The following is a 27,655-nucleotide window of genomic DNA, read 5'->3' as shown; positions in this document are numbered from 1 at the left end:
CATACCCACACATGCGTTCCCATACAACTCTTCCCCATCACCCCAGAGGCAGAGACACACAGAGAGAATATGGTCTCAGAGGCTCCATGAACTTTAAGCCACTTCATTTTCATTGTACCTATAAGGATACTGAGGCACTAAAATGTCAGATGACTTCCCTCAAATCACACATATAGACATGGTAGTACTGTGGATGAAGCCTTTCAGGTCCAAGTCATGCTGTCATACACAGTGCCTTCCTGAGAATGCATGCACATGTCCTGAGTTTCTTCTTCCTTCTCTACCTTTTAATCTTTTGTTGTATCAAAATATCTTTTAGTGGCATTCCCCATGATACCACTACCCTACTCCTACAAACAAACAAACAAACAAACAAACAAACAAACAAAGTACTAGGTCACATTGCATAACTTTTGTATATTGTAATTCTAAGTATAGAATTTCATTAATTTCAGAATGTATATATTTCAGAATGTATATATCCCTGTCTCTATGTCCTATCTAGTATCTACTCACCTATCTATCTATCTATCTATCTATCTATCTATCTATCTATCTATCTATCATCTATCTATCTATCTATCTATCTATCTATCTATCTATCTATCTAACTACCTACCTATCTATAATCTATTATCTATCCATCTGTTTATCACATATATGATATATATACATATCTATCTATCTATCTATCTATCTTTCTATCTATCTATCTATCTATCTATCTATCTATCTATCTATCTACCTACCTATCTATAATCTATTATCTATCCATCTATTCATCACATATATGATATATATACATATCTATCTATCTATCTATCTATCTATCTATCTATCTATCTACTCTACCTGTATATCTATAATTTATTTATCTATCTATGTGTGCATGCACATATGTATGTGTATATGCATATTTGTGTCTATGTACATGCATGCACATATATAGTGGATATCATTATATATAATGATAAGAGGACACAGATATGAGTAGGGAAAGAAGTATAGACATAGGAATTATGACAGAGATAAAGGTAGATATGATTAAGAATGAAATTCTCAAGAAAAAAACAGAACAAAACAAAAAATAGGACATCATTATTTTTTCATCTGTCATAAATACTTATCATTTTTATCCATTTTCCCTTGAAATATTGGATAGAATCATGAAGTTCTTTCCTCTGTGATGGACCTTTAATCTTTCATAATTCTGTTAACCCTTTCTGTATCTGCTTTTATCTTGTAATTCCATTTCCCACCTCCATTGTTCATTCTTTCCTAATTTCTTGATATACCCTATACCCTTTCCATGCTTTTTGTTTACCCTACATGCAATATACACTTTCTTCTTTCTAAGAATATAGACATAACATTTCTTAGCTGCTTTTACAATATTGATAGTCAATCTATTTTAGTAGAAAACATTTGTTTTGTGTCTGGAAATTATTTTTTACATTTAACTACATTATTTCTCATTAACATACTATTTTTCCTATGTATATATTTCTAGGGGTGCTCAGTGGTAGACATCTTTTATAAAACGAGACTTTTCTAGAACTCTTCAAAGGCCAACAATTTCTGTTTTAAGATTTGTGGCAAAAGTTGAAGACCATTCATAGTTTGAGGATCAATTGGAGAATAGATATCATTATATGAAGTGAGAACCACACACTAACCACAGTCATCAATGAAAAGTAAATTTTTAATTTGTGAAGGAATATAATAAGGATATTCAATGGGCTTGGTGTAGAGAACCCAAGCTTTCAATTGTAGTCACACAACAGTACTCTCAAAAAGGTTTGAATTCAAAATTCACAGTACAGTACATAAAGTACTTTACTTAAAAATGTGATCTATAGCACACTAAAGTGTGGATGCTACAGTCCTACTCAGTAGGGAGAAGAGAATAATCTCTGGGAAGTAGAGGGAGAAAGGGACCTGGGAGGGAGAGAGGAGGCAGAGGGAAAAGGGGGAACGAGTTCATATATAGGAGGAGATGGAGGAGAAGTACAGAGGGTCAGGAATTTAAAAGTATGTGTATAGCATTGGGAGAGGGAAAACTGTGGGTAGCTACTAGAAAATCCTAGATGCCAGGGACCCAAGAGGTTCCCAGTACCCCACATGTCATACATTAGCCTAAATACCCAACAAAGGGGAGATAGAACCTTTAGAGATAATATCCAGTAAATAGACACGGCCCCCCATTGAGGAATGGGGCCACCCACCCACCTCATAAAATATTAACCCAGAATTCCTCCTGTCAAAAGGAAATGCAGGGACAAAAAGTAGAACAGAAACTGAAGGAAAGGCAATCCAGAGACTGCCCCACCAAGGGATCCATCCCATCTGCTGACACCAAACCCAGACTCTATTGCTGATGCTAAGAAGTGCTTACTGATAGGAGCCTGTTATAGCTGTCCCCTGAGAGGCTCTGCCAGAGCCAAACCAATACAGATATGGATGTACACAGTCAAACATTGGGCTCCAATGGGAAAGTTAGGGCAAGGACTGTAGGAGCTGAAGGGGTTTGCAGACTCATGAGAACAGCAATATCAACCACCTAGATCCTCAAAACTAGGATTAACAGATTTTTCAAGAGTCTGAGGAAAATATACCTTCCATTTATTGATGGACTTTAATATTTTAGTATTTTAGTATTTGTAATAATCTTTCTTTGAAGTAAAGTTCTCTTGGAATTTTAGGAGGCAAATATTTTCAAGATATCATTGTAAAGATCTTTCTTCTAAAATTTGCATTTTACTGAAAGATTATAGCAATAAAGCCTGTTTGTATTGTAGTCCAGGAACCTGGGTAACCACCTCTCATCACTGTTAACTCTTCAGGATAAATTGTATTATTGTATAATTTGTCTCTAGCTTTATGTTATCATTAAATCATGAGCATTTTCCATATTGCTAAATGGTTGTTATAATTATCAATTTAATGGCTCCATTACACCTTATCAGATTTCTTCCATTAAAGTTCCCTTAGTCATTCCTTCTTTATTAGACATTTAGGTTTTATTTCCCTCAAATTTTGATTATTATATATAATATTGGTGTAATTTACATTTTTATGCATATAGCTTCACTTTTATTTTCAATCAGTTCATTAGAAATAGTTCCCTGAAGTGACATTATCATGTCAAATGTTATTGAGTAATTTCCCTAAAGGTATGAATCAATTTACATTCCAACAGACATTTTGGAATCTAGGAGCTTTGGGTATAAAGGGAGGTCAGAAATATTACAATCTTAAATATATATCCACTAATTTAGTGGGTTTAAATGGTAGGTCTAGTTAAAATAGTGAAATTGACATTTTTCTCATATGTGTTTATCTTAGTAATTATTTTACTGTTTTATTTTAACCTTTATGTTACTTACATTTACGTGGTTTTTTTTTAAATCTACTGTTTTGGACATACTTATAACATATATTGTTTGGGGTCGGGAATTATCAATGGAAAACATTTAATGGTTGCTGCAAAGAGTTGTACTTACTGCTATCATGAACAGCTACTTGCATATTTTAGCAATATTATACCAAATTATCAAAGTAGAGCATGTGGTTGTCTTATACAACTTGATGCTCTTCTCTCTTATTCTCTTCTTTTATGAGATTGAACAAGGTGAAAGGTTCTATTAAAGACTGTTTAAAAAACATAGGGTGGCTTTAGGATACTGTTGTGGTGAGTGAAATGTAAGCAAATTCATTCTGGTGACATCTCCCCCTATTTTTTTCCTCATTTGGAGGCTGGATGGGGCTATAGCAGTCATTTTCTAATGTAAGAGAACCAGAAGAGAGATGATTGATTTCTTATTTTAAATGTTGAAATAATACCAAAAGTCTTCTTACACTCACTACATTTATGAGCTATAGAAAGCAAAATCTTATGTACTGAAGGCAACATAGTTTGAACTTTTTCTATTGGGCAGCTAATCAACTGTTAGGAAGGAAAGTTGGTTTCTGTTTTATTGTCTTTCACTTTTAAACTGTTCAACTATAGCTTTATTTATATAGTCATTACTATGAGACCACCCTTGGTTAGGTGATGTTTTACACATCATACCCATGAGTGTGACAATGGGAGAACTAAATTTGAAGGCACTCATGAATTTCCCACCCGGAGAAGTCAAAGTCCATGTGAGGAGTTCAGTGTGTGCGTAGCAAACACTCGAAGGACTCTTCATGTTCACTCAGGAAGAAGCATTGTTTGTGCAGTCACTAGGCAGGGACAGTGTAACATTGATGGATGTGTATTCTGTGCCTGAGAACTAATGTTAAGTAAGAGAGAGATGGTGCTCTGTCCTTCCTCTTGAAATTTATTTCCACACCAGGATATGAATGTGAGAAAGAGATCGTTCATATAAACAAATATTGTTAATACTGTGTGAGAGTGAAAATGAAAATAAAATAAGAAAGAAAAAATCAATAAGAGAGAACAGAATGAAGCTGCAGACTCACCCAAGTCTCCCAGTCAATAAAATGATATGAGTTCTTTGAGGAGTTTTCTGAACTAGTGTTTTTATGACGCCAAGTGCTGCCTGGAATACGTGGGTCTACACCTGAAATAGAAGCTATTTTCATGTTATAAATACTATCACTTCATATAGAAGCACACCTGTGTGAAGGAGTGACCCCCAGCCCATCAATACTGAGTATGGTAGTCGATGTGTTTCCTACAGTGCTTGTTCAGTTACATGCCTAGCCAGAGGCTGGTTTTCCATGTGTAAGGGGTGCACAGAGAGAGGGCCAGAAGGCTGGAGTTTTGCTTTTTCCTTCTAGGAGACCTTCTTAAGTCACAGATAAGAGGAAGGTCACCAGTTGGATGTGACCTCTACTTCCTTTCCTCTGATATCCAGAGACGTTATTCTCCAAAGAAGAAAAGAGTCTACATATGGTCAGGAAAAAAAAAATCAGACATTAGAACTTCTGTGCATGGAAAGGGGCTCTGGGTTTTTTTTTTTCCTTCTTTCTTTAAAAAATGGTCTTCTGGTCTTCTTTCCCCCCGTGGACTGGAGAAGGAAATAAAAGCAATTTGTTCAACATCTGTCTGCTCCTTGTATAGCGGCTGTTTACAGAGGAACTTGCTTCCTTCAGCTCTGATGTAATGTCTCCTTTCTTTAGGAAACAGGTGTCAAAACAAGCAGAAAATCCAATTTTCAAGCAGCTCAAATCAGCCTGAGACTTTCCACACACTGGGGTGCTTTTACCTTGGAAGCCTCCCATGAGGCTTGGTGCTTCCCAATATCAAGTTTTGTTTTCTGTTTTTGGTTTCCTTTGGCATGTTTAAAAGCAGGGCTAAAGAATCAGTTCTGCCCTAGCTTGGTCTTCTAGAATAACAGCACTCTTATTTGGATGGAAACTCATACATTTTAATTTTAATTGACACAATAATTGTACCTATTTTTGGGAACTGTGCTGGATGCATATAATGTCTAATGATTAAGCAGTGTAATTATCATATCTATCACATCAAACATGTATCATTTTTCTTGTGCTGGTGAGATTCAAAAATTTGCCTTTAGTTGTCTTGAAATATATAATAAATTATTATTTATTATTTTATAATTATTTGTTGTGATTGTAATATACTATATTATGAGACACTGAATGAAACCACTTTTTGTGTAATTATTTTATCTAGTAAAATATGATATGATCAAAATATAATTTTATTAAAAAACTCAATTATTGATTTTTTTGGTATTTTCTTTTTTTATTAGATATTTTCTTTATATACATTTCAAATGGTATCCCAAAAGTTCCCTATACTCTCCCCCCACCCTGCTTCCCTACTCACCCACTCCCACTTCTTGGCCCTGGTGTTCCCCTGTACTGGGGCATATAAAGTTTGCAATACCAAGGGGCTTCTCTTCCCAGTGATGGCCCAACTAGGCCATCTTCTGCTACATATGCAGCTAGAGACACAAGCTCTGGGGGTACTGGTTAGTTCACATTGTTGTTCCACCTATAGGGTTGCAGACCCCTTCAGCTCCTTGGGTACTTTCTCTAGCTTCTCCACTGGGGGCCCTGCGTTCCATCTTATAGATGACTGAGCATCCACTTCTGTATTTGCCAGGCACTGGCATATCCTCATACAAGACAGCTATACCAGGGTCCCTTCAGCAAAATTTTATTTAGATTTTATATGTAGGTCCTAGGGCTGTTCTGAACTCCATCTCATTAAACCTTATTTTTAGCCAAAGAGGAAGAGAATCTGGGCTAAACTTTATATTGCAGGGACTTTGGAGCATTTCTTCATCAAGTGTAAAAGTGATGGAATGTATAATGGTTTAGGTGTCTGGAGGAGAGACAATCCCATTTTACAGATGAGAAATTCAAGAGTAGTAAAGTTTCAGCACGCTACATTACCCTATCAGAAAATACTGGAACTGTGATTTAAGTCCAATTCTGAAAAGCACACGCTTTACCTTCTTGTGTCACTATCTGTATTTGCATATTGGATTTCATGGGTGATGGGGAAGGCCAAGTCCATTGCTGGTCTCAGTTACTTACGGGCAGTGAGACCTTGAATAAGTTCCTTGGCTTTATATGTCTGAATCTTCTCTGTGGATTAGAGAAAATAATTACCTTGTAGGACTTTGGTAGGGAAATAGCTTACCATGATGTGTGGGAGTCTGTTAGATGCTCTGGACACTTACTGGCATTGAGTAGGTAGGTGCCCGAAAAGGTCTTGTCAATTGCTATAAACTGCTTTTCTCTCTACCTGGTCAGTGTGCTTACCTCTACTTCATGAACTATAACAAGAGTACTAGGCTTAGCTTTGCTTTTGTGTATTACCTTTGGACAGAGATAGTTTGAAGGAAGTGTATAGTTTATTTTGCAGTTTCAGTATTTATATGTGAAGGACCCCTTCTTCTTTGCCATAGTTCAAATTAATGACAAATTGTATATCTCCTAACCAGATGATGATTGTGATGATGATGGTGGTGATAGTGATGATGATGATGGTGATGATGATGGTGGTGATAATGATGACAACGATGATAATGATATATTTGTTTCCACAATAAACTCCTTTTCAAAATGCAGGTGGAAGATTTGTGGATTTCTTTGCAAAGGGATGTGGCAGTGTGACTGGTCCTGTGCCACTCATGCCCTTTATCTTCCACTTGAGCTTGCTATCCTGTCAGAAAATGCAGAAGTGCAAAATGTTCATGCAGCACAAATTGAGAAAAGCCAACTTTGGAAAGTGACTGACAAGCACTATAAATCCTCAATATCTGTGATAGATAGACATCTAGAGTCTCTCCTCCTAATCTGAAAATATCACTACTTGATTCCCACTGAGTAGTCACTGTTGATTGCTTTGTTTAACTGGCAGGGTCTACAGTTTGGTACTGGAGAACTAGAAGAAATGGGAGCCATGTACTGCTTGGGACTGCTCATCTTGGAACTCAAATCTGTAAGCTGTAGCCATAAGCTCTTGGCTCGAGCTTCATCTCTGCTGAACGCGGATGTTCTGGAACACTACCTCCAGCGGTAAGATGCTTACCAGGGAATCAAGGATGCCTTCAGCATATTTAGTACAAGTGTCCTGGTGAAGTGGATTGATAGGTCCTTGATAGACAGAGAAGAAGGATGAGCTACCAGATGAAGGTAGGTTCAACTGTCCTGTGAGGAAAGCCAGACTTTGAACTGCACAGATACAGAAAATGTGAGGAGGTTGCTCCTTGGACACACATGCAGATAAACATTTTTACATATTTATGAATATATAATTAATACTTATTGCTAATGATAAGGAAGCTGAAACTTAGGGCCATAGTCTTACACAAGTACAGACTTCTTTCCTTGTGCTACATTCTTATGCATATAACAATTTTGGGCTATCGCTCAACATAGAAATAGAGGAGTGTCACACTGTTGATATCTTGATGCTTGGTGCAAGGGTCTGTTTTTCAAACACTGTCATTCTGGGATAGATGTTTTATAATTGGTCAAGAGAAATTACTTAACATAGCAGAGAATGGCTGGATATCTGAGACCTGGGCATCAGTAATGAGTCAAGGTGTAGGTAACTGTTATACAAATGAGCTTTTTTTTTTTTTTTTATAAGATAATTGTTTATTTTCACTTATGGTTCCAAATGAGAAGATTGAGTTCATTATGACAGGAAGGTTTCTAGTCACACTGCATCAACAGTTACAAACAGAAAACAAACAAAAACAGAGAAAAGTGAATTCTACAAATTCCCCCCTTTTTTGTATTTTTTTTATTACATATTTTCCTCAATTACATTTCCAATGCTATCCCCAAAGTCTCCCATACCCCCCCCCCACTTCCCTACCCACCCATTCCCATTCTTTTGGCCCTGGCATTCCACTATATTGGGGCATATAAAGTTTGCAAGTCCAATGGGCCTCTCTTTCCAGTGATGGCCTACTAGGCCATCTTTCGATACATATGCAGCTAGAGACAAGAGCTCCAGGTTACTGGTTAGTTCATCATGTTGTTCTAACTATAGGGTTGCAGATCCCTTTAGCTCCTTGGGTACTTTCTCTAGCTTCTCCATTGGAAGCCCTGTGATACATCCAATAGCTGACTGTGAGCATCCACTTCTGTGTTTGCTAGGCCCTGGCATAGTCTCACAAGAGACAGCTATATTTGGGTCCTTTCAGCAAAATCTTGCTAGTGTATGCAATGGTGTCTTAAACCCTTAGCCAGACTCACACATGAGCTTTTGATGCACTTTCCTGTAGACAAATGCTTTATTTCTTGAGCAGAATAAATTTGGGGACAAAATGCGGAGAAATAATACTATGTAAAAGGCTAGAGGACCAGAAGTCATCGAAGTCCCAAAGAGGCTAAATCGTGGACTACAGCAGTGGGGCCTTATATGATTTGTTGTCTACTGATAAATGAGGACGCACGTAACCATACACTTTACCTCCAACAGCAAAGGCAAAAGTATTAATATGGAGAAGACTTTTATTTCCAGCTAATTTTCATTAGTTTTCTGTGAGTCACAGTTAAAATGCACTTCATGTGGCAGCTCACTAAATGGCCAGTCATGCCTAAAAAGATCTAGCAGTGTACATGAAAACAACTTTGGAAAGCCTCCATTTCTCTGGGACTTAATTAGCTAAATACAATAATTAACTTGCTCAGCACAGAGTAATATAGAACCCAGACAACAGAGACTTAAGTTAATCCCGTGCCAGGCCCCGGCCCAGGAGACACTGCCACCCTTTACCCTTTGTGTGGGCAACACTCCTTCCATGGGAACCTTCTTCCTTCCATGCCTTTCAGCAACCACACGATTTGCATGTTTGACTTTATCTCAGTTTTCAGACTCCCCCTCTGATAGCAAGGGTATTCGCCCGCCTCAACTTATATTTCCAGTTGTCTTCTCATTTTTTCCTTTGCTGAGGAATCTTGGGTGGGGAAACAGATGAGTCTCCCTTACCTTTCTCCCACCTCCATCCTCAGCTGCTCATTGAGGGAAGATTGAGCAGAACTGGCATTGCTTTCTTTCCCTGAATTGATTGTGCCCGTCTGTTTGATCCAATGCAGTAAGTATTAGTTGCCTGTAAACGAGAACAAGAAGAAATCTATCAAAGAAATGCCTTTTCTAATTCAAGTCTAAAGAATTCAGTGTCAGGCTTCAAATACAGCAGGTACTATGTGGCATCTCATACAAAGATAGTGTTCTCTCTCTCTCTCTCTCTCTCTCTCTCTCAATCTCTCTCTCTCTCTCTCTTTCTCTCTCTCTCTCTCTCTCTCTCTCTCTCTCTCTCACACACACACACACACACACACACACACACACACACACACACTACCATTGACTATTAATTTTTGACTTCCATCAGTGCAAGGATGCTAAGGCTAGACATTGTACTCTGACCTCTTTGTCTGTTCAGACTGACTCAGAAATCTAAGGATAAGATACCTGAACAGAGGATGTGAGTAACATGCTTGTTTGGATTATATCTGAATTAAATTGTATATGTATATTTGCTAGAGATTAACAATAAAGAAACTATCTCTTCCACTTTGATTTTGAACCACAGTATCCATTCTGTGAAGCTATAGGTCAAACCAACTTTGGTTCCTGTTCAAAGGGCCTGACTTCTTGACAAGGGGAAAAATCAGCCTGAGAGTTTCTTGACACCCATATATCCCAGAGAACAAATCCATACTCACTGACCAAAGGGAAACTAATAAAATAAAATCTGCTGGTTTGAAACCAGAGATGGGTGTTTGAGTGGTACTTGTTTCTCTCTGGTGAGTAGGGTTAAATCAAGAAACACAGTGATAATCAGTTATGTTCAATAAAAACTATTTAAAACAAAGAGTATGCACATGCAAACATGGAATTCATTTTATGTTGGCCGCCTACTACTAAGCCTCAAGCACGCCCTGGATTGTTGTTGGCATATCCAGTGACTTTCCATTGGAGAAGGTTGCTGCTCTCTTCCAGTAGGTATTGACTGCAAATGGCTTCTTGTTTATGAGTGGGACTTGGTGTCTACTGCAATTTTTCAGTGTTGGGATTCTGCCTTCTTCTTCTTTTTTTTCCTTCAACAAAACAAAGCCAGAAAGAAACGCACTAATCAACATGGAACCCTAGAAATTTACCCAGTACAAGGACTTTATACTTTATACAAATACTATGCATAATACTCACATGGTGTGGGGGTGGGGGTGAAGGTAGTTTGGGGACAGGAATCTTGGGGCATGCTAGCTGGCCAGCCTAGCCTATGTGGTAAGTTCCAGGCCAAGGAGAGATGCTATTTCAAAATAATATGAAATGCTTGTCAACAGCTCTCCGTATGTTTTCTTTTTATTACTTTCTCATTTAAAATAATTTTATGTATGTATGTATATGGTGTATGTGCACATGCACATTGGCATGCAAATCCCTGTACATGTGTGCAGAGGCTCAGGATTACATTTGATGTGCATTACTCCTTCACCCAGGGTCTCTGAATCTACTTGTCTGGCAGCCAGACGGCTTCAGAGATCTTCCCATCTCTGTCTCCCAGTATTCTGCTCACTGGGGATTTGAACTCAAGCACAAATGTTGGCACTGCAAATGCTCTTAGGCACGAAACCATATCCCTAGCCTTTCTTAGCATGTAGTAAAGATTTAAAGTATGTTTTGAGTCTGTGGCAAACTTCTCACACTCTGCCTCTTCTTTGGGTATAATAGCGTTTCTATTACCTTTTACAAAGACTCTGTTGTCTTATTCTAAAATGAAAAGGAGGAAGGCTGCTCTTTTCCAAATGCCTTAAAGAAATGCAAGCATACCGCATTTGAGCCTTCGGCTTCCTCAAAGGCATAAACCCCTGGGGACGACATGCGGAGAGGAGAGTGTGTGGCTGTACATGGACACAGTGTTTTCTGACAATAGGTTTCATGCCTCATTTACCGGAAAAACAATTAGAGTGCTGACTGATCCACCTAACATCTTGCTGTCTTTCAGGAGTGGAGGAGAGGTGGAAGCAGTGAAATAAAACGCGCATGTTCTTTGCTTCTTTTTTTCTTTTATGTCCTTTTCCTCCTGTTGCTCATTTAAAGAAAAATGTCTGCCGACTCCTTGAAGTGTCTTTTGATCTTTCGGTCTCTCTTCCTGTCTCCTCCCTCTCAATCTTCTCCCTGGAAAGAACTGTGTGCAAGGCACAGATGGAGGGTGAGCAGCTTCCTCTGGAGGTGCTGTTCATCCGCTGTGACAGGTCTTTTGCAAAGTCATTTAACAGTTGTGCCGAGTCAGCTGTTGTTCATCTCGATTTGTGTCCCTCCGCTGCCTCTTGAGCTCAGCTGAGCGAACCTATCTCCATGTGTCCCTCCATTAATAACAGAGGAATGTTCTGCGCCTCAGCAGCCCCTCGGTAACTCGTAGATTCTCCAAATCGCAGATGGCCTCTTTAGTCTGACTCTCCTCAGCGCTTACACAAAGAAATTTTGCTTAGTTGTTTCTTTGACAGGACAACGCTAAAAACCAAAACTCTCACCAGATTGTAGAAAAAAAAAATACTACTATTATTTTTGTGTTTGTATCTTTGTGGGATGGAATGGAAGTACTTCTGTGTTGGCAGGTAGAGAACACATGACAATCCCGGATATCTTTTTTATTTTTTTTTCTGAAATGATATCATATTATTTTGAAATAGCATCTCTCTTTGGCCTGGAACTTACTACATAGGCTAGGCTCGCCAGCTAGCACGCCCCAAGTTCTGGTCCCCAAACTACCTCTATCCCCACCCCTACATCATGTGAGTCTCATAAGCATTCCTACCATGTTTGACTTTTTTATGTGGAATCTGTGGATTGAACTCAGGTTCTTTGGCTTGCAAGGCGAGCATTTTTCAACGGAGCCATCATCTTAGCTCTGGGAAAAGATTAATAATTAAAACAGCAATTGATTTTTATTGTAAAACTGTAATTTTATTGGATGGAGAGATGTCTCAGCACTTAAAAGCACTGCTTTTTGCAGAGGACCCAGGATCATTTCCCAGAACCTGTGTGGTAGCTTACAACTGCCTGGAATCCAGTTCCAAGGGACTTGAAGCCTCTCTTGGCCTTGGTGGGCTCCTGAATGCTTATGGCGTGCACACGCACATGCAGAAAAAAATCTTTTATTTTTAATTTTTTTAACTCTTTACGGATTCTTTGTGAATTTCCCATCATGTCCCCAAGCCCACTCATCTGCCCATTACTTCATATTTATCCCCTCTCTGTCCTTACAATAAAACAAAAGCAAAATCAGACAAACAAAACCATATCTCACTGTGTTAGCTGCGCTGTGTCAAGCTATGTCTACATGGTGACACCCTTTTATCCAAACAGCTTTCCTTGCAAATCTCCATTACAATGAGCTATTGGTTGATTCAAGGCCTCTGGCTCTGCTACACTGTCAGTACTGGATTCTTACTGGAACTCCTCTTAGATGACCTGTGTCATGGTCATCCTGTAGCCGAGGGGCTGCAGGGGCTGCCTCTCCACATGCTCCAGCAGCTCATACATGCGCTAGATGTCCTTTTTGTTAAAAGAAGGGAAAAAAATTATTCTACAAATCAGAATATATAATTCAGAAAACACATGCACACACACAAAACCCCACCTCAGCCTTTAGTCATCAGATAACTCCTGCCAACATTCACTATGAATGTATTAAAAGATCATATCATTTATGTGACATTTTTCTACCATAATATACTTTCATCTTTCAGGCTTGGTGGTGCTGACATGTAATCTCAGCAACATGTGGGCAGCTGAGACAGGATAATTGAAAGTTCTAAACTACCTGGACTACAGAGAAAGTTAAAGACCAGACTAAGCAATTTAGGAAGACAGTGTCTCAAGCTAATATGTGCAAAAAGGGACTATCGATATAGCTAAGTAATTTAGTGTTGGCCTATCATGTACAAGACCATACCTTTGATGCCCTGCAAATTAGTGCATATATATATATATATATATATATATATATATATGTATATATGTATATATGTATATATATATAAATAAATAAAATCTACCTTACTATCTCTGATTAGTAATGTCACCATGTTATATAATGTGTTTACATGCATAGTTTTAGTTGGTGGATTCTAAGTTCTTGAAACTGCGTACATGTAAGGCTTGAAGAAGAAAGGAAAGAAGGGAAGGAGAATGGGAAGAAAAGAGAACAAGGGAAGAATAAAACTATACAGACCTGTATAGTTTTAGTTGTATAGTTTGTTCCATTAGACTTCAAGAGACACATAGCTTTAAGTCTTGTAGCATTTCCATGCATACTTCTGATGTTGAAAGTATAGTTCATTAGTATTTGCTTAAGAAAGTGGTCCGTTTCTATACTTATCTTCACTGAGGAATTCTCTACTGAGTTTTAACTGCAATGCTTGACTTCCTGGGAATTTGCCTTGAATTGTGTTAAAATAGTAGATGTGCTCGGTTTATTGATTACTGAACCCATCATCAGATCTGATACCTGTGTCTACTCATCTGAGTGTTTGATGGTTACTACCAAATATCTGCTTGCCTTTCTCAGGACTCTTTATGCGATTCTTTAATCATGCATTATAAGCTTTTAACTTTCATATTTAAAAACGTTATTACCACTCAAAGAGATGTCATTTCCTATTATCATTTTAATTATATAGGAAAAGACTGCATTATATTTATATTTTTTGCAACTTCACTGAAGTCAACAATCATACTTAACATTGTTTATGAATTTTTAAGTTAGACAATAGTATCATTTATAGATGTTCGACAGCTTTCCTTACTTCATTTTCATTATTTATTATTTCTTTGCCTTTTTAAAAATACAAGGGATTTTCTATTTATTTATAAAAATTAATATTGTGTGTGTGATGTGTGTGTATGTTGTGAGTATGGGGTAGGGCTATGTGTGGAGGTCATAGAACAGCCAATTGTTGAGACACCCTTTCTCTTGATTCTTGAACTCTCTGGACTGCAGGATGGCGCTCCCATGGGGACAAAAGTGATTCACTTGTCTCCAACTTTCATCTCCTAGTTTGGCAATTACAGATATAAACTACTGTTTCTGGCCTCTGTGTATTTCAAAGACCAAAATGAAGCCATCAAGCTTAGGTGGTCAGTACTTTTATCTACTCTAAGCCATCTTGTGGGTATGGTTTTTTTTATTTTTTTATTGTCTTTCAACTTTGACATAAAGCCTGTGTATTCCAGGCTCATTTTGAATGCACTGTGTAGTCAAGATTAGCATTGAATGCCTTATCTTTCTCAAACTATACATGCCCTCCACCATATCCAGTCTTTCATTTTTCTTATTGTAGGATATGTATATCCTTTTATAGACTTCTCTAAGGTCAAGGAGAATTGTATTAGAGTTTCAAAGAAAAAACACAAAGTGACATCTGAGTTAGGTTAACATGGGGGTCAGTCAGACAAACAGCTACAGTAGAAGGGAGGAGAGTTTTGAGGAAGAGTGAAACCTGCATGCTTGGGAAAGCATGCCTAGCACAAAGCTAGGAGGAAGTGAGAGCTATATGTTCTTCATTTGGGAAGTTTGTGGTGCTGTTTGTGAGGATGTTAAGACCACGCTTAGTGCTTACTTTTCTTTTCTTTTTTTTTTTATCCTATAAACATAGGACTTTATAGTTCTCCAGTTTTATCTGTTCTTTGAACATGCATATATTGTTTGTAAAAAGAAAAGTCTTGTTTATTTTAAACAAAATTTTATTTTTCCCTTGTTCTCCTTTCTTCCCTTTCTCCTTCCCTTCTTTTCTTTCCTTCTTCAAGCCTTACATGTACGCAGTTTCAAGAACTTAGAATTCCACCATACTCCGTTTATAGTGTGGTAAACAGAATGTGGCTAATTTCAGGTACATTTGTTTTACCTTGATTGTGGTATGAGAAAATGAAGTTGGAGTGATTACACTGGAGAGGTCCAGGAGAGAGGAAAGGGAGGACTAGTCCATTGAGGACTCATGGGTACAAAGATATCATATGTGGGCCATAAAAAAGGGGGGAAACCAGGAATCTGGGAAAATGGTTTTCTGTAAATTACCATTAAATAATACAGAGAATGAAGGCTATGGTGTGAAATCTGTGGGTTTCAAATTAGCACTGTTTCCACCAATTCCAAATGATCCAAATTGTGTGACAATTCTGTTGATACCTTTCCTTAACTGACTTCTCACACATCAATTCCTGTGGTGTGTGATATCTCAGAATAGACTTAGCTCTGTTCTGTAGTTGTAGACCAAAAAATGTGACATGGAAGGAAGAGTTTGAGTCGAACTCAGTCTAGAAATCATTGCCAATTGTGAGGATGACAAGATGCCCTGAAACATTGAATGGCTCCTTAATTTGTCAGGGAAATTAACTGATTAGTCAAGAAGAAATGCCCATCTTAGACTGGAAGATGTTGGACTCCCTGCTACATCCACAGCTAAAAAAACAGTAAAACAAGTTTTTATAAAATTTTATGCTGATTCTTCTATAATAAATAAATTAAAATAATGAAAACTGAATGTTAGTGTGTCTCTGAGAAGAGAGGTTTAATATCACACAGCTATCTGCAAATTGGTTTACTTTCCCCAGAGAGTAATTTAGCTATTTGCAAGAAGGTCTATAAAAACCTCTCACTTGATAAGACATTTCTAGCTTGCAGAATATCTCCCAAGAAAATAAACAAAACTGGAAACAATATTTTAGTAGGTAGCTATTTATAGAAAGGATGGAGCATGGCCATACAATTTTAAAGACCCCAAAAACCTACTAGTAGAAAAAAAAGGAGAGGAACATTATTGATAACCTTTCTATAGAGTCCCAAAATAATGAGCATTTCAATGTATAGATCAAGCATTACTATGTCCTAGATTCTTAAGTATTTTGTAAGGATCAATGTCATTTCTAGAAATGATCCTTTATGGCAGATATAATTATTAGCATTTGTTTGTACATTTTATTTAATGCTTATTGTACACATGTATATGTTTGTGGTTTGTTTATATGTATATATGTGTGTTACATCATCTGTATATTATTACTAACATTTTTTGTACATTTTGCCTATTTACATGTTTATTGTACATGTATATATGTGTGTGGTTTATGTGTATATATGTGTGTTGCATCATCTGTATATGTGTAGTGAGGAGTAAATGGGTAGGAAAGCATTTTTGTGCATGGAGTCCTAGGTTGATATGGGGAGTCTTCCTCTTCCATATTTACTGAAGCAAAGTCTCTCAGTCAAGCTCAGAGCATGTACATAAAACTAGTCTAGTTAGCTACCTTGGTCCAGCACAGGACTATGTAGCCCTCTGAGTCCTGGAATTGCACATCCATGCAGCATTTAGGCAGGTACCCCTGACTCAAACTCCAGTCTTCATGTCTACAGGTTGTCTTAAACTTTTTTAAACCCTAGTTGTATTATGGGTTCTTAAACACTTAAGCCTCCTTCTAGCCCACCACCTTCTAGATGTAGTGGAAAAGAGAAGTTATTAGGATACAAGGAAGCAGACCTGTTTAGAAATTGTTCTTTGGGGTAAATCCAATCTGCTTTGTCAGGAAATCAGTAGTTCAGTACACAGCAATCAACAGTGGCCGCTCAATCCATTCACAAACACTTCACAAATACATCAGGCAGTCCAGTTCAGTAGTGTCCGGATAGAAACAGAAATCAACAATGGTGGCAAGACCTAGCAGAAATAGCCAGGATTCAACTGAATAGGCAGTCAGCATGAGTCAGCAAGAACAACCAAGACTAGCAGGGACAGGAGAAGTTCTGGTCTGTGCCTTTCTCAACCAAGTGAAGAAAAGCAAAGATGAAGATGTGAGTCCAAAAATTGTTCCAAAGCTATCAATTCAAGCAAGTCTCTCTCACAGTCTGTTGAATCCTATTTATACTCCCTCCAAACATCATGTGTCTTTCCATGGGTCTTGCCTTAGCATGTGAGTTTCTCTTGGCAAAACTCCATGTGAGTCTGTATCAGCTGACATCACTCTGCCAATTGGACCAAGTCCTTCAAAGCAGCGAAAAGTCATCAGAGAACCACCAGAAGCTTTGTTGGTGTTTCTCTCTATGGAGTCACAACAAATAGATCTCAGCTATGCAATGTAAGCAAACCAATACAGGAGTGTCATTAGCATGAATCCTTCATCATGAGTCCTCTCAAGTGCTTTCTTTAGCAAAATATCTTTCAACCTATGTCTGCTTCAGCCAAACATTCCTTTAGGTGTCTGCTTTAGCAAAATATCCTTTTACTTGTGTTCACTTTAGGAAAACATTCCCTCGTTTTCCTGGCCCAGTTAAACACCATCTGACACAACTGACTTCCCAAGGAAACCATAAGTTTCCACTTCACTATAGCATGGGATTTAACTGTTGAGTTATCTCCTAGGCTACTTATTTATTTTTATTAATAAATTAAGTTTAGGGGTGTTTAGAAATACATGACATTCGAGAATCTTTGTTAGATTATGCCAGATTTTCAATCTATTTCCAACTCCCATATTCAGGGTTTTTTGTTTGTTTTTTTTTTTGTTGTTGTTGTTTTGTTTTGTTTTTCGAGACAGGGTTTCTCTGTGTAGCCCTGGCTGTCCTGGAACTCACTTTGTAGACCAGGCTGGCCTTGAACTCAGAAATCCACCTGCCTCTGCCTCCTGAGTGGTGGGATTAAAGGTGTGTGCCACCATGCCCCGCACATTCAGGTTCTTATCCTGTTACATTCAGTCATTCAAAGAGTAAGTGAAAAAATTTTAAAAGCATGGTAATGAATGTTGTACACACAGTTGTCACGTTAGCAACCTGCAGAAGCACTAACAGAGGAGAAGGAGATGTAAAATTTGTAATTTAGATTAATTCAGTCTTATTAATTTTCCTTTTTGTGGTGCAATTCCTGAAAATATATGCTACATGTGTATCTAATAGCCTGTTCTTGTTTGAAAACTGAGTGACTGTATTTGGGACCAGAAATACATCTTGATCATTTTATTATCATACAAGAAATGGTGAATTTATGTTGCCATAACCTAAAGATTTCACTACCTACAGAGTTAAAACTTTAAGAAGAAATGTCATGCATAAAAAAGTGTGAAGCATTTTTTATATTGTATTTGTAAGATGTTTCTTCCTAATTTTAACCATTAAAGCAAACTTAAAGGAATTCCTTTTAAGTAGGGAACTCACAGAAGCCAGGGAATCTCCTTGAACCTCTAGATCTCTGGTATAACTAAGTGACATTCTCACTGGCATCTCATTCTCTTACGCCTCAGGCTCAGTCAAATGAATGGCTTACCTTTTGCCAATGAAATGATGAACACTTTAAAATAGAATAGGCTCCCACCTCCTGGAGGAGAATTTCATTTCGATCCTGCTTTATCTCAGTGCCTTCCTTTGCATTATGTTGTTAATTCTTAAAAATGGGAGGATTTGTCAAAATCATGAAGTTTCTTTTTTCCAAACAATAAAACAATTTGCTTTCTGTATATTAAACCATCCCTGCATCCCTGGAATGAAACCTACTTGGTCAGGATAGATGATTGTTTCAATGTGTTCTTGGATTTGGTTAGCGAGAATTTTATTGAGTATTTTTGCATCGATATTCATAAGGGAAATTGGTCTGAAGTTCTTTATCTTTGTTAGATCTTTCTGTGGTTTAGGTATCAGACTAATAGTGGCTTTGTAGAATGAATTGGGTAGCATACCTTCTGCTTCTATTTTGTAGAATAGTTTGTGCAGAACTGGAATTAGATCTTCTTTGAAGGTCTGATAAACTCTGCACTAAATCCATCTGGTCCTGGGCTTTTTTTGGTTGGGAGACTATTAATGACTGCTTCTATTTCTTTAGGGCATATGGGACTCTTTAGATTGTTAACTTGATCCTGATTTAACTTTGGTACCTGGTATCTGTCTAGAAATTTGTCCATTTCATCCAGGTTTTCCAGATTTGTTGAGTATAGTCTTTTGTAGAAGGATCTGATGGTGTTTTAGATTTCTTCAGGATCTGTTGTTATGTCTCCCTTTTCATTTCTGATTTTGTTAATTAGGATGCTGTCCCTGTGCCCTCTAGTGAGTCTGGCTAAGGGTTTATCTATCTTGTTGATTTTCTCAAAGAACCAGCTCCTCATTTGGTTGATTCTTTGAATAGTTCTTCTTGTTTCCACTTGGTTGATTTTGCCCCTGAGTTTGATTATTTCTACTCCTCTTGGGTGAATTTGCTTCCTTTTGTTCTAGAGCTTTTAGGTGTGTTGTCAAGCTGCTAGTGTGTCCTCTCTCTAGTTTCCTTTTGGAGGCACTCACATCCTTAATCATCAGGGAAATGCAAATCAAAACAACCCTGAGATTCACACCAGTCAGAATGGCTAAGATCAAAATTCAGGTTACAGCAGATGCTGGCAAGGATGTGGAGAAAGAGGAACACTCCTCCATTGTTGTTGGGATTGCAAGCTTGTACAACCACTCTGGAAATCAGTCCAGTGGTTCCTCAGAAAATTGGACATAGTACTACCGGAGGATCCAGCAATACCTCTCCTGGGCATATATCCAGAAGATGTCCCAACCGGTAAGAAGAAGGACACATGCTCCACTATGTTCATAGTAGCCTTATTTATAATAGCCAGAAGTTGGAAAGAACCCAGATGCCCCTCAACAGAGGAATGGATACAGAAAATGTGGTACATTTACACAATGGAGCACTACTCAGCTATTACAAGGAATGAATTTATGAATTCCTAGGCAAATGGATGGACCTGAAAGGCATCATCCTGAGTGAGGTAACCCAATCACAAAAGAACTCACATGATATGTACTCACTGATAAGTGGATATTAGCCCAGAAACTTAGAATTCCCAAGATATAGGATACAATTTGGGAAGCACATGAGACTCAGGAGGAATGAAGACTAGGGTGTGGACGCTTTGCCCCTTCTTAGAATTGGGAGCGGAACGCTCATGGAGGGAGTTGCAGAGATGAAGTTTAGAAGTGAGACAAAGGGGTGGACCGTATAGAGACTGCCATATCCTGGGATCCATCCCCTAATCAGCCTCCAAACGCTGACACCATTGCATGCACTAGCAAGATTTTGCTGAAAGGACCCTGATATAGCTGTCTCTTGTGAGACTATGCCGGGGCCTGACAAACACAGAAGTGGATGCTCACAGTCAGCTATTGGATGGATCACAGGGCCCCCAATGAAGGAGTTAGCAAGAGTACCCAAGGAGCTGAGGGGATCTGCAACCCTATGGGTGGAACAACAATATGAATTAACCAGTGCCCCCGGAGCTCGTGTCTCTAGCTGCATATGTATCAGAGGATGGCCTGGTAGGCCATCAGTGGAAAGAGAGGCCCATTGGTAGTGCAGATTTTATATGCCTCAGTGCAGGGGAACGCCAGGGCCGGGAAGTGGGAGTGTGGATGGGGGAGTGTGGTGGGGGGAAGGTGTGGGGGACTTTTGGGATAGCACTGGAGATGTGAATAAAGAAAGTACCTAATTAAAAAAAATCGCGCCGGGCGTGGTGGCGCACGCCTTTAATCCCAGCACTCAGGAGGCAGAGGCAGGCGGATTTCTGAGTTTGAGGCCAGCCTGGTCTACAAAGTGAGTTCCAGGACAGCCAGGGCTACACAGAGAAACCCTGTCTCGAAAAACCAAAAAAAAAAAAAAAAAAAAAATCAAAATAAAATAAAATAAAATAAATTTGGTTTATTGTAAGAAAGCTCCAAATAACCAAGGGTGTATGATCTAACTTCAGAGGTTCTGCATATGAGCTAAAGACCAGCTCTTTAGTATTAAGGTTCAAATGCATGACCATTTCACTCATACAAGTTAATTTGCTAGATTTGGTATAGGAACACACAATGTAACAACAAAGGGTAGAGAAACAGGAGAAGAAGAGGGAGGGGAGGTGGAGTGGGAAGAAGGAGGAGAGAGAAAAAGGAGGAAGAGAAAAGCGATGATATAGAACAAAGTCAGGATATAGAATCTAAAGATGGGAATAGAAATAATCCTAGACAGTTGACACTTGTATTGGGAAAGCCTTATATTTGGACCAGAGTAGTGTGGGGAATAGAGGGTGGTTTGTCAGTTTCTGTGTATATGTATCTCTTTTTTCAAAATTTTATTTATTTATTATTTGTTAATTTTATTTATTTAAGCCCAATTGGAGTTTACCTTTCCAGTTCTGCTCTCTGTCCCTCCCTCTACCCTTGCTTCCCCCTATACTACTATTACTTCTCTGAGACACGGGACCTCCAGTGGATATCAACCCACCTTGGAATATCAAATTATAGTAGGACTGGGCCAATCTTCTTCTGAGACAAGGAAGCCCAGTTAGGGGGAAAAGGATCTAAAGGCAGACAACAGAGTAATATATAGCTCCTACTCTAGTTGTTAGGGGTTCCATATGAAGACCAAGCAACAAATCTGTTACATACATGTAGAGGGCCTAGGTTTATCCCATGCGTGTTCTCTGATTGGTGGTTAAGTTTCTATGAGCCCCTATGGGCCCAGGTTAGTTGATTCTATAAGAGTTCCCTCTCATAAGAGAAAAAACTAAAGATGGAAAGAAACTCAGAAGTTAAGTATATCTCTATATCTTTGCACTGACTACTTTTAAGTCAACTCAACACAAGCTAGTCCTTTGGGAAGACAGAGCCTCAGTTGCAGAAATGCCACCATCAGAATGTCCTGTGAGTGAGCTTGTGATGCATGTTCTTGATTGATGTTTGATGGGAGGGGGTCCAGCACACTCTAGGCAGTTACATAACTGGGCTGATGGAACTGGACACTATAAAAAACAATCACTACAAATTAGGAAGAGCAATCCAGTACACAGCACTCTTTTATGGCCTCAGCTCAGTTCTTGCCTCGAAGTTCATGTCTTGCTTGAGTTCCTGTTCTGACTTTTCTAGATGAAATAGATCTCTCCCTTTTCAAGTTGCTTTTTGGTCATGGTGATTCATAACAGCAATAGAAAAGTTTTTATGTATGTATGCATGTATGTATGTACTTATCAATCTATCTACTTATCTATGTATCTATTTATATATCTCTATTTATATCACATATATTTATTGTGATAAATATAAACTTCTGGTCAGCAGAAGTATTTTGTGATAAACTTCTGGTCATAAGTATTTATGGTTCAAAATACTTCTGCTGACCACAACTTCTGCAAGAGAAGGGATGTGGCAACCCATAGGCTTTTTTAGATTTCATAGATAGAAAGATAAATACATTAGGGTAAACCAAATGGCTCAAGGGTAAAAGTGCTAGCCACCAAGCTGATGAGCTGAGTTCAATGCTGTAACAAACATAATGGAAAGAAAAAAGCTACTTCTATGAGTTGCCTTTAAGCTACACATACATAACCCTGACACACAAAAATAAAGAAATTCAAATTAAGTTCAATGCCTTAAAATTCCTTTCAGCTCTGAAGTTTTTAGGCTTAGCCTCAAAGTTAAGGGCACTCACATGATCATTTCACTAGATGCTGATAAAGCCTTTGACAAAATACAACACCCCCTCATGGTAAAAGTACTGGAGAGATCAGGAACTCAAGGTCCATACCTAAACATAATAAAAAGCAATATACAGCAAACCAATAGCCAACATCAAACCAAATGGAGAGAAACTCAAAGGAATTCCATTAAAATCAAGGAGAAGACAAGCCTGCCCACTCTTCCCCTGTCTATTCAATATAGTACTCAAAGTTCTAGCCAGAGCAATTAGACAACAAAAAGAGCTTTACTCATCTTACATAATTGAGAAAGCAAGGCAGAATTGTGAGAGTCATGCAACGCTCTAGTTTGATAGAATCAAATATATGTTTTGTCTTGATTCTAATAGAAAAGTAATAAAGGGGTCAGTAATTAACAATGTATAGATTAAAAAAAAAGAAAGAGAGAGAGAGAGAGAGAGAGAGAGAGAGAGAGAGAGAGAAAGAGAGAGAGAAAGAAAGAAAGAAAGAAAGAAAGAAAGAAGGAAAGAAAGAAAGAAAGAAAGAAAGAAAGAAAGAAAGAAAGAAAGAAAGAAAGAAAGAAAGAAAGAAAGAAAAAGAAAGAAAGAAATTGCAGAAACATGGCATGCAAAAGAGTGGAAATAGTCCTAGATGACCTAGACTTGCAGTAAATAATATAGTATGGAAAAATGCAGAACTGAGCCAACATGAGAGGCAGAAAGGAAATATGATAAAAAGGCCTTTGGAACAGTGTTCCGGTGTCTTCACTAGCATATCAGTACACAGCCTGGTTTTTGTTTTTGTTTTTGTTTTTGTTTTTGTTTTTGTTTTTGTTTTTGTTTCTGTGATGTATATTTGGGGAGAAATGAATGGTGATTTTACTCTGACATTGATTTCTGACACTAAGACCAAAAGAGTGTCCCTTTAACGGAAAGTAGTTTTTCAGCCATGGGAAATCTAATTATGGATTTACAGATTGTATTTATGGAGACAGCCTAGCCCATTAAAAATGGGGATTATGATGGTGTTTTGTAATGACTCAGTATTCAGTCTTATTCCTTTGATTCAGGAAAGCTGACTATTGTCCTGGGTTTTGCTAGTGGTTAACGAAATGACTTCAATGAAGAGATTGAGTAATGGTAACAACATTGGACACATGATGCAGATGCAGTGTTCACTGCCTTAAACTAGCCCTTAGGAAGTCATTATTCCTATTATCATCTATTGTTCATGTGGGGGGAGTAAAAGCACAATGAGTATATCAAATGCTTGATAAAAATAAAAAGCTATAAGACTTTTCGTTATTTCAAACACAGCTCAGTGATTTCAAATTTTTCTTTCTTTCCTGAAACACATTACAAATTAGTCTATAATATAAACATAAAGCAAATGAAGCCTTAGGAAATTATCTCTATAAATCAATGTTCTTCCCCCAAATAACCAGCTCATTTACATGTAGTACAAAGTTCAAGTTCACTACAGCACCCTCCTGGGCAGTGAATCATACTTTGAAAGTTTCACTTTGTTATTGCTCTTGCTTATGTATTAATAACTAGGGAGTATTGTAAATGAAGCTCTAATTTATCATTGTCTTAGAAAAGGGTGCAAAATTATATTTTGGGTTTGCATAGTATCTATCAGCTATTGAAGGTTTACCTTAGAAAAGGATGGCACAGTATATTAACCAAGTAAGTTGGCAAGGCCTAATTAGTGATGCCCTGTAGAACTAGAGGTAACATGCACCCCAGACTTAGACTTGGATTAACTAGTCATTCATTGATTTTGTAGGATATAGTCACTTGAGAATTGAGTTTTCTCATTAGATGAGTACAATTTAGTTAATTACACTGATAATAATAGTTACAATGAACAATATATTGCTGGCTTCACATATTCTAGACACTACTTTCAATTAATATTCACATAAACTTTAAAATTTCCCAATAGTCACTACAATATAAAGTATTGCCTCCATTATACATAGGTTAAATAGAGGTACAGAGGATTTAAACAAGCTGCTCAAGGTCTCCAGTTAATAAGGGTTAGATCTGGAAATTAGATTGCAGCAGGTGAACTGTATGTGCAACACGTTTAAATGCTATGCAAGCTTGAACAATAGCAGTCATTTTGTAAAAAGTCATCCAATATTTTGTTTCCAATGAAATGTGTCAGCATCAGTTAGGTTTCTGTTAGAAAAATAGATTCCTCTTCATAAATTCTAAATATTGATGTTGTACTAATGAAAATAGGGGCTTCTTATGACACAGAGGGACTTGTGGGAACAAATATAAGTAGTTGGTAACCACTTACTCATCTGTGTCAAAATGGCCATCATTAAGATCTATACCTGAAGTTACTATGGGCTAAAATATTTCTAAGGTGTTCCTGCTGTCCACTTTATGTATAAAGGTCTGTTGGAGGCCTTCGGGGCCATCTGCCCTCACCTACCTTTGTCTCCAATAGTCTTGAAGAAGAGTATTCCAAAGTTGAGATGGAAGCTGGCAGAACTCTCACACCTGCTGTGTGTCTATTTGCCTGTTACAAGAGCACAAATTTCTTCCCTCAAGAGCACAAATTTCTTCCCTCCAAACAGAAACTGTTCCAGAAATTTGGAGTGCCAGACAGGACTGAAGGGCAATGACAAAAGTCATATATGATACATATTATATAGTACTTTGTATGAGTGATTTTGAAAAACTAAGGCTTGCAAGTATACAAGTAGATGACTGGTGATCTTGAAGAGAGGATTGCCTTACCTCAGGAATTTTTTTCCTGCATATAAAAAAAAATGAGCTAGCATGTGCAAGACTTTGGGTTCAATCCTCAGTAGTACGTGTGTGTGTGTGTGTGTGTGTGTGTGTGTGTGTGTGTGTGTGTGTGTGTGCATGTAGACAGTCATGGAATTCAGTGGTAGGGTGGAGAAAGTGAGGGGGGGAAGAGAAGCAAGACAGAAATAAAGAAAGAAAGGAAGGAAGAAGAAAAGGGAGAATTACAGAGAGAGGGATTAGGAAAGAAGGGAAAAGGCAGATGACAGAAGACTGCTTCTAAGGATCAGGGTAAAATGACAAGAAGTATTTAGTTGATTGAACTCAGGTTTTTCAGAATGACTGGATTAAAATGGAATGCTAAAACAATACGTGGATTTAGCTTTTTAGCTCTTTTACAAAGTTCTTGAGGAGACATTTGCAAATAGGTTGGGGAAATATTTTTACTGTCCCACACTGAAAAAAAAATAGTCTTCCAAATATAGGAGAATGAGTACCCTGCCCAGTTGAGTAAAGCCTAATAGAGATTATCAAGGGAAGTTTATTCAGTACTTTTCAAAAGTGAGCAGAGAGATGCTACCACCATCCTGCATGAAAGAAACAAATCTGTTTTTTCTTATACTCTAGTCAGGTGTACTTATTGTAGGTGGAAATGCACAGATGTACCATTCTAAAGGAATGTTACAGCACATACAACCGTGAGCCGTCTCATCACAGCAAACAAAGCTCTGATCATTCCCAAAGATCTCCTCCAGTTCCTTTGTAATCCAGTCCCAACTCAACTCTATCACCAAACAACCCCAGTTTGCTTTCCTTCATTCAAATTCACTCTGCACTTTTAGAATTTCATATGAATGCAAGCAGCTGGCAGGTTCTCTATTTTTCCCTTAGCCTCAATTTGTAAGGTGTAAGGATTTAGAGGTGTGTCAATGTTCTCGTATAATTTTAAGTTTTACAAGGTACTTTTCAGTAAAGGGAAGAATGATAGAAGAGTGTTCGCCTAGACTTCCATTGCTATTCTGTTTTGCTAACAGACTGAGCTGAACCAATCCAGGTTTAGCTGTTATCTTCATTAGTTGTTCACCATACCCGATACACATTTCCTATAAATGCTTGCAACACTACATTCTCTTTGACGTTCCACCTCAGCAAAATATTTTTCTGACCACACTGTCTAAATTAGACCTCCTACTTGATACTCCTATGATAGCTCTCCTTTTCCATTATCTGTCTTCTCCAGATAGAATGTATAGTGTATCAGAAAGAGAACTTTAGCTGCCTTGTTCAGAACTGAATCCCTAGCACTCTTAGAACAATGCCTGATGCATATGAGGTAGTCAATTGATAAATGAGCAAATAAATCCTTACAAAACCTATTGGATCATGTTTATTGGGAAACATATTACATTTATGGGCTGAAAAATATAAGTCAGTGTATTGTTATTAGCTGAAAGAATTCCTTTCAAAATATGCTGATTAAGGAAAATTTATAATACTGGATGGAGAGTTACATTCACATCTTTATCATAAGTCCTGTCTAATTCATTATCTATATTATTTTTTGCAAATGCTTAGCTTTATCTACTTAAGCAATGGCCATTTATTTCTTTGTAATATGATAGCATAACACATAATAATGGGATAATTGATCTTATGAACTATAATTATAGATCAAAATTATAGATGAATCTGAACAAGAATAATGACCTTTGTTCTGAGTTTCTCTTGTTATGGGACAAAAGCACACCTCCTCAGAAGGAGGACACAACATTGTTTGTTATGTACAAGGAGCTGAGTATAATTTCCAGAAACTATATTTTAAAAGCCATGAGTGGTAACATGTCTGCCCTTGTAACCTTAGCACTGAGAAGATGAAAACAGGAAGATCCCCGGACCTTCCTGGCTGGCCAGACAGCCTAAACTAATTGTTACCATGCTTGTCTTGGTGACAGTCTATGTCTCA

General features: G+C 37.9%; 1 protein-coding gene across 1 annotated transcript in view; it reads left to right on the top strand.

The window, feature by feature from the left end:
• Window positions 1–27,655, top strand: part of Agbl1 (AGBL carboxypeptidase 1) — an 818,045-nt gene that overhangs the window by 552,587 nt on the left and 237,803 nt on the right. The window contains exon 20 of the mRNA XM_021168273.2: window positions 7,352–7,509. Coding sequence (XP_021023932.2) covers window positions 7,352–7,509 — 158 coding nt within the window. The remainder of the gene's footprint in view (window positions 1–7,351; window positions 7,510–27,655) is intronic.

This window comes from Mus caroli, unplaced genomic scaffold (assembly GCF_978045245.1).
Source record: "Mus caroli unplaced genomic scaffold, Mus_caroli_1 scaffold_8, whole genome shotgun sequence".
Lineage (NCBI taxonomy): Eukaryota > Metazoa > Chordata > Mammalia > Rodentia > Muridae > Mus > Mus caroli.
The sequence above is the reverse complement of the archived record's forward strand: the minus strand, read 5'-3'. Positions and strand labels throughout refer to the sequence as shown.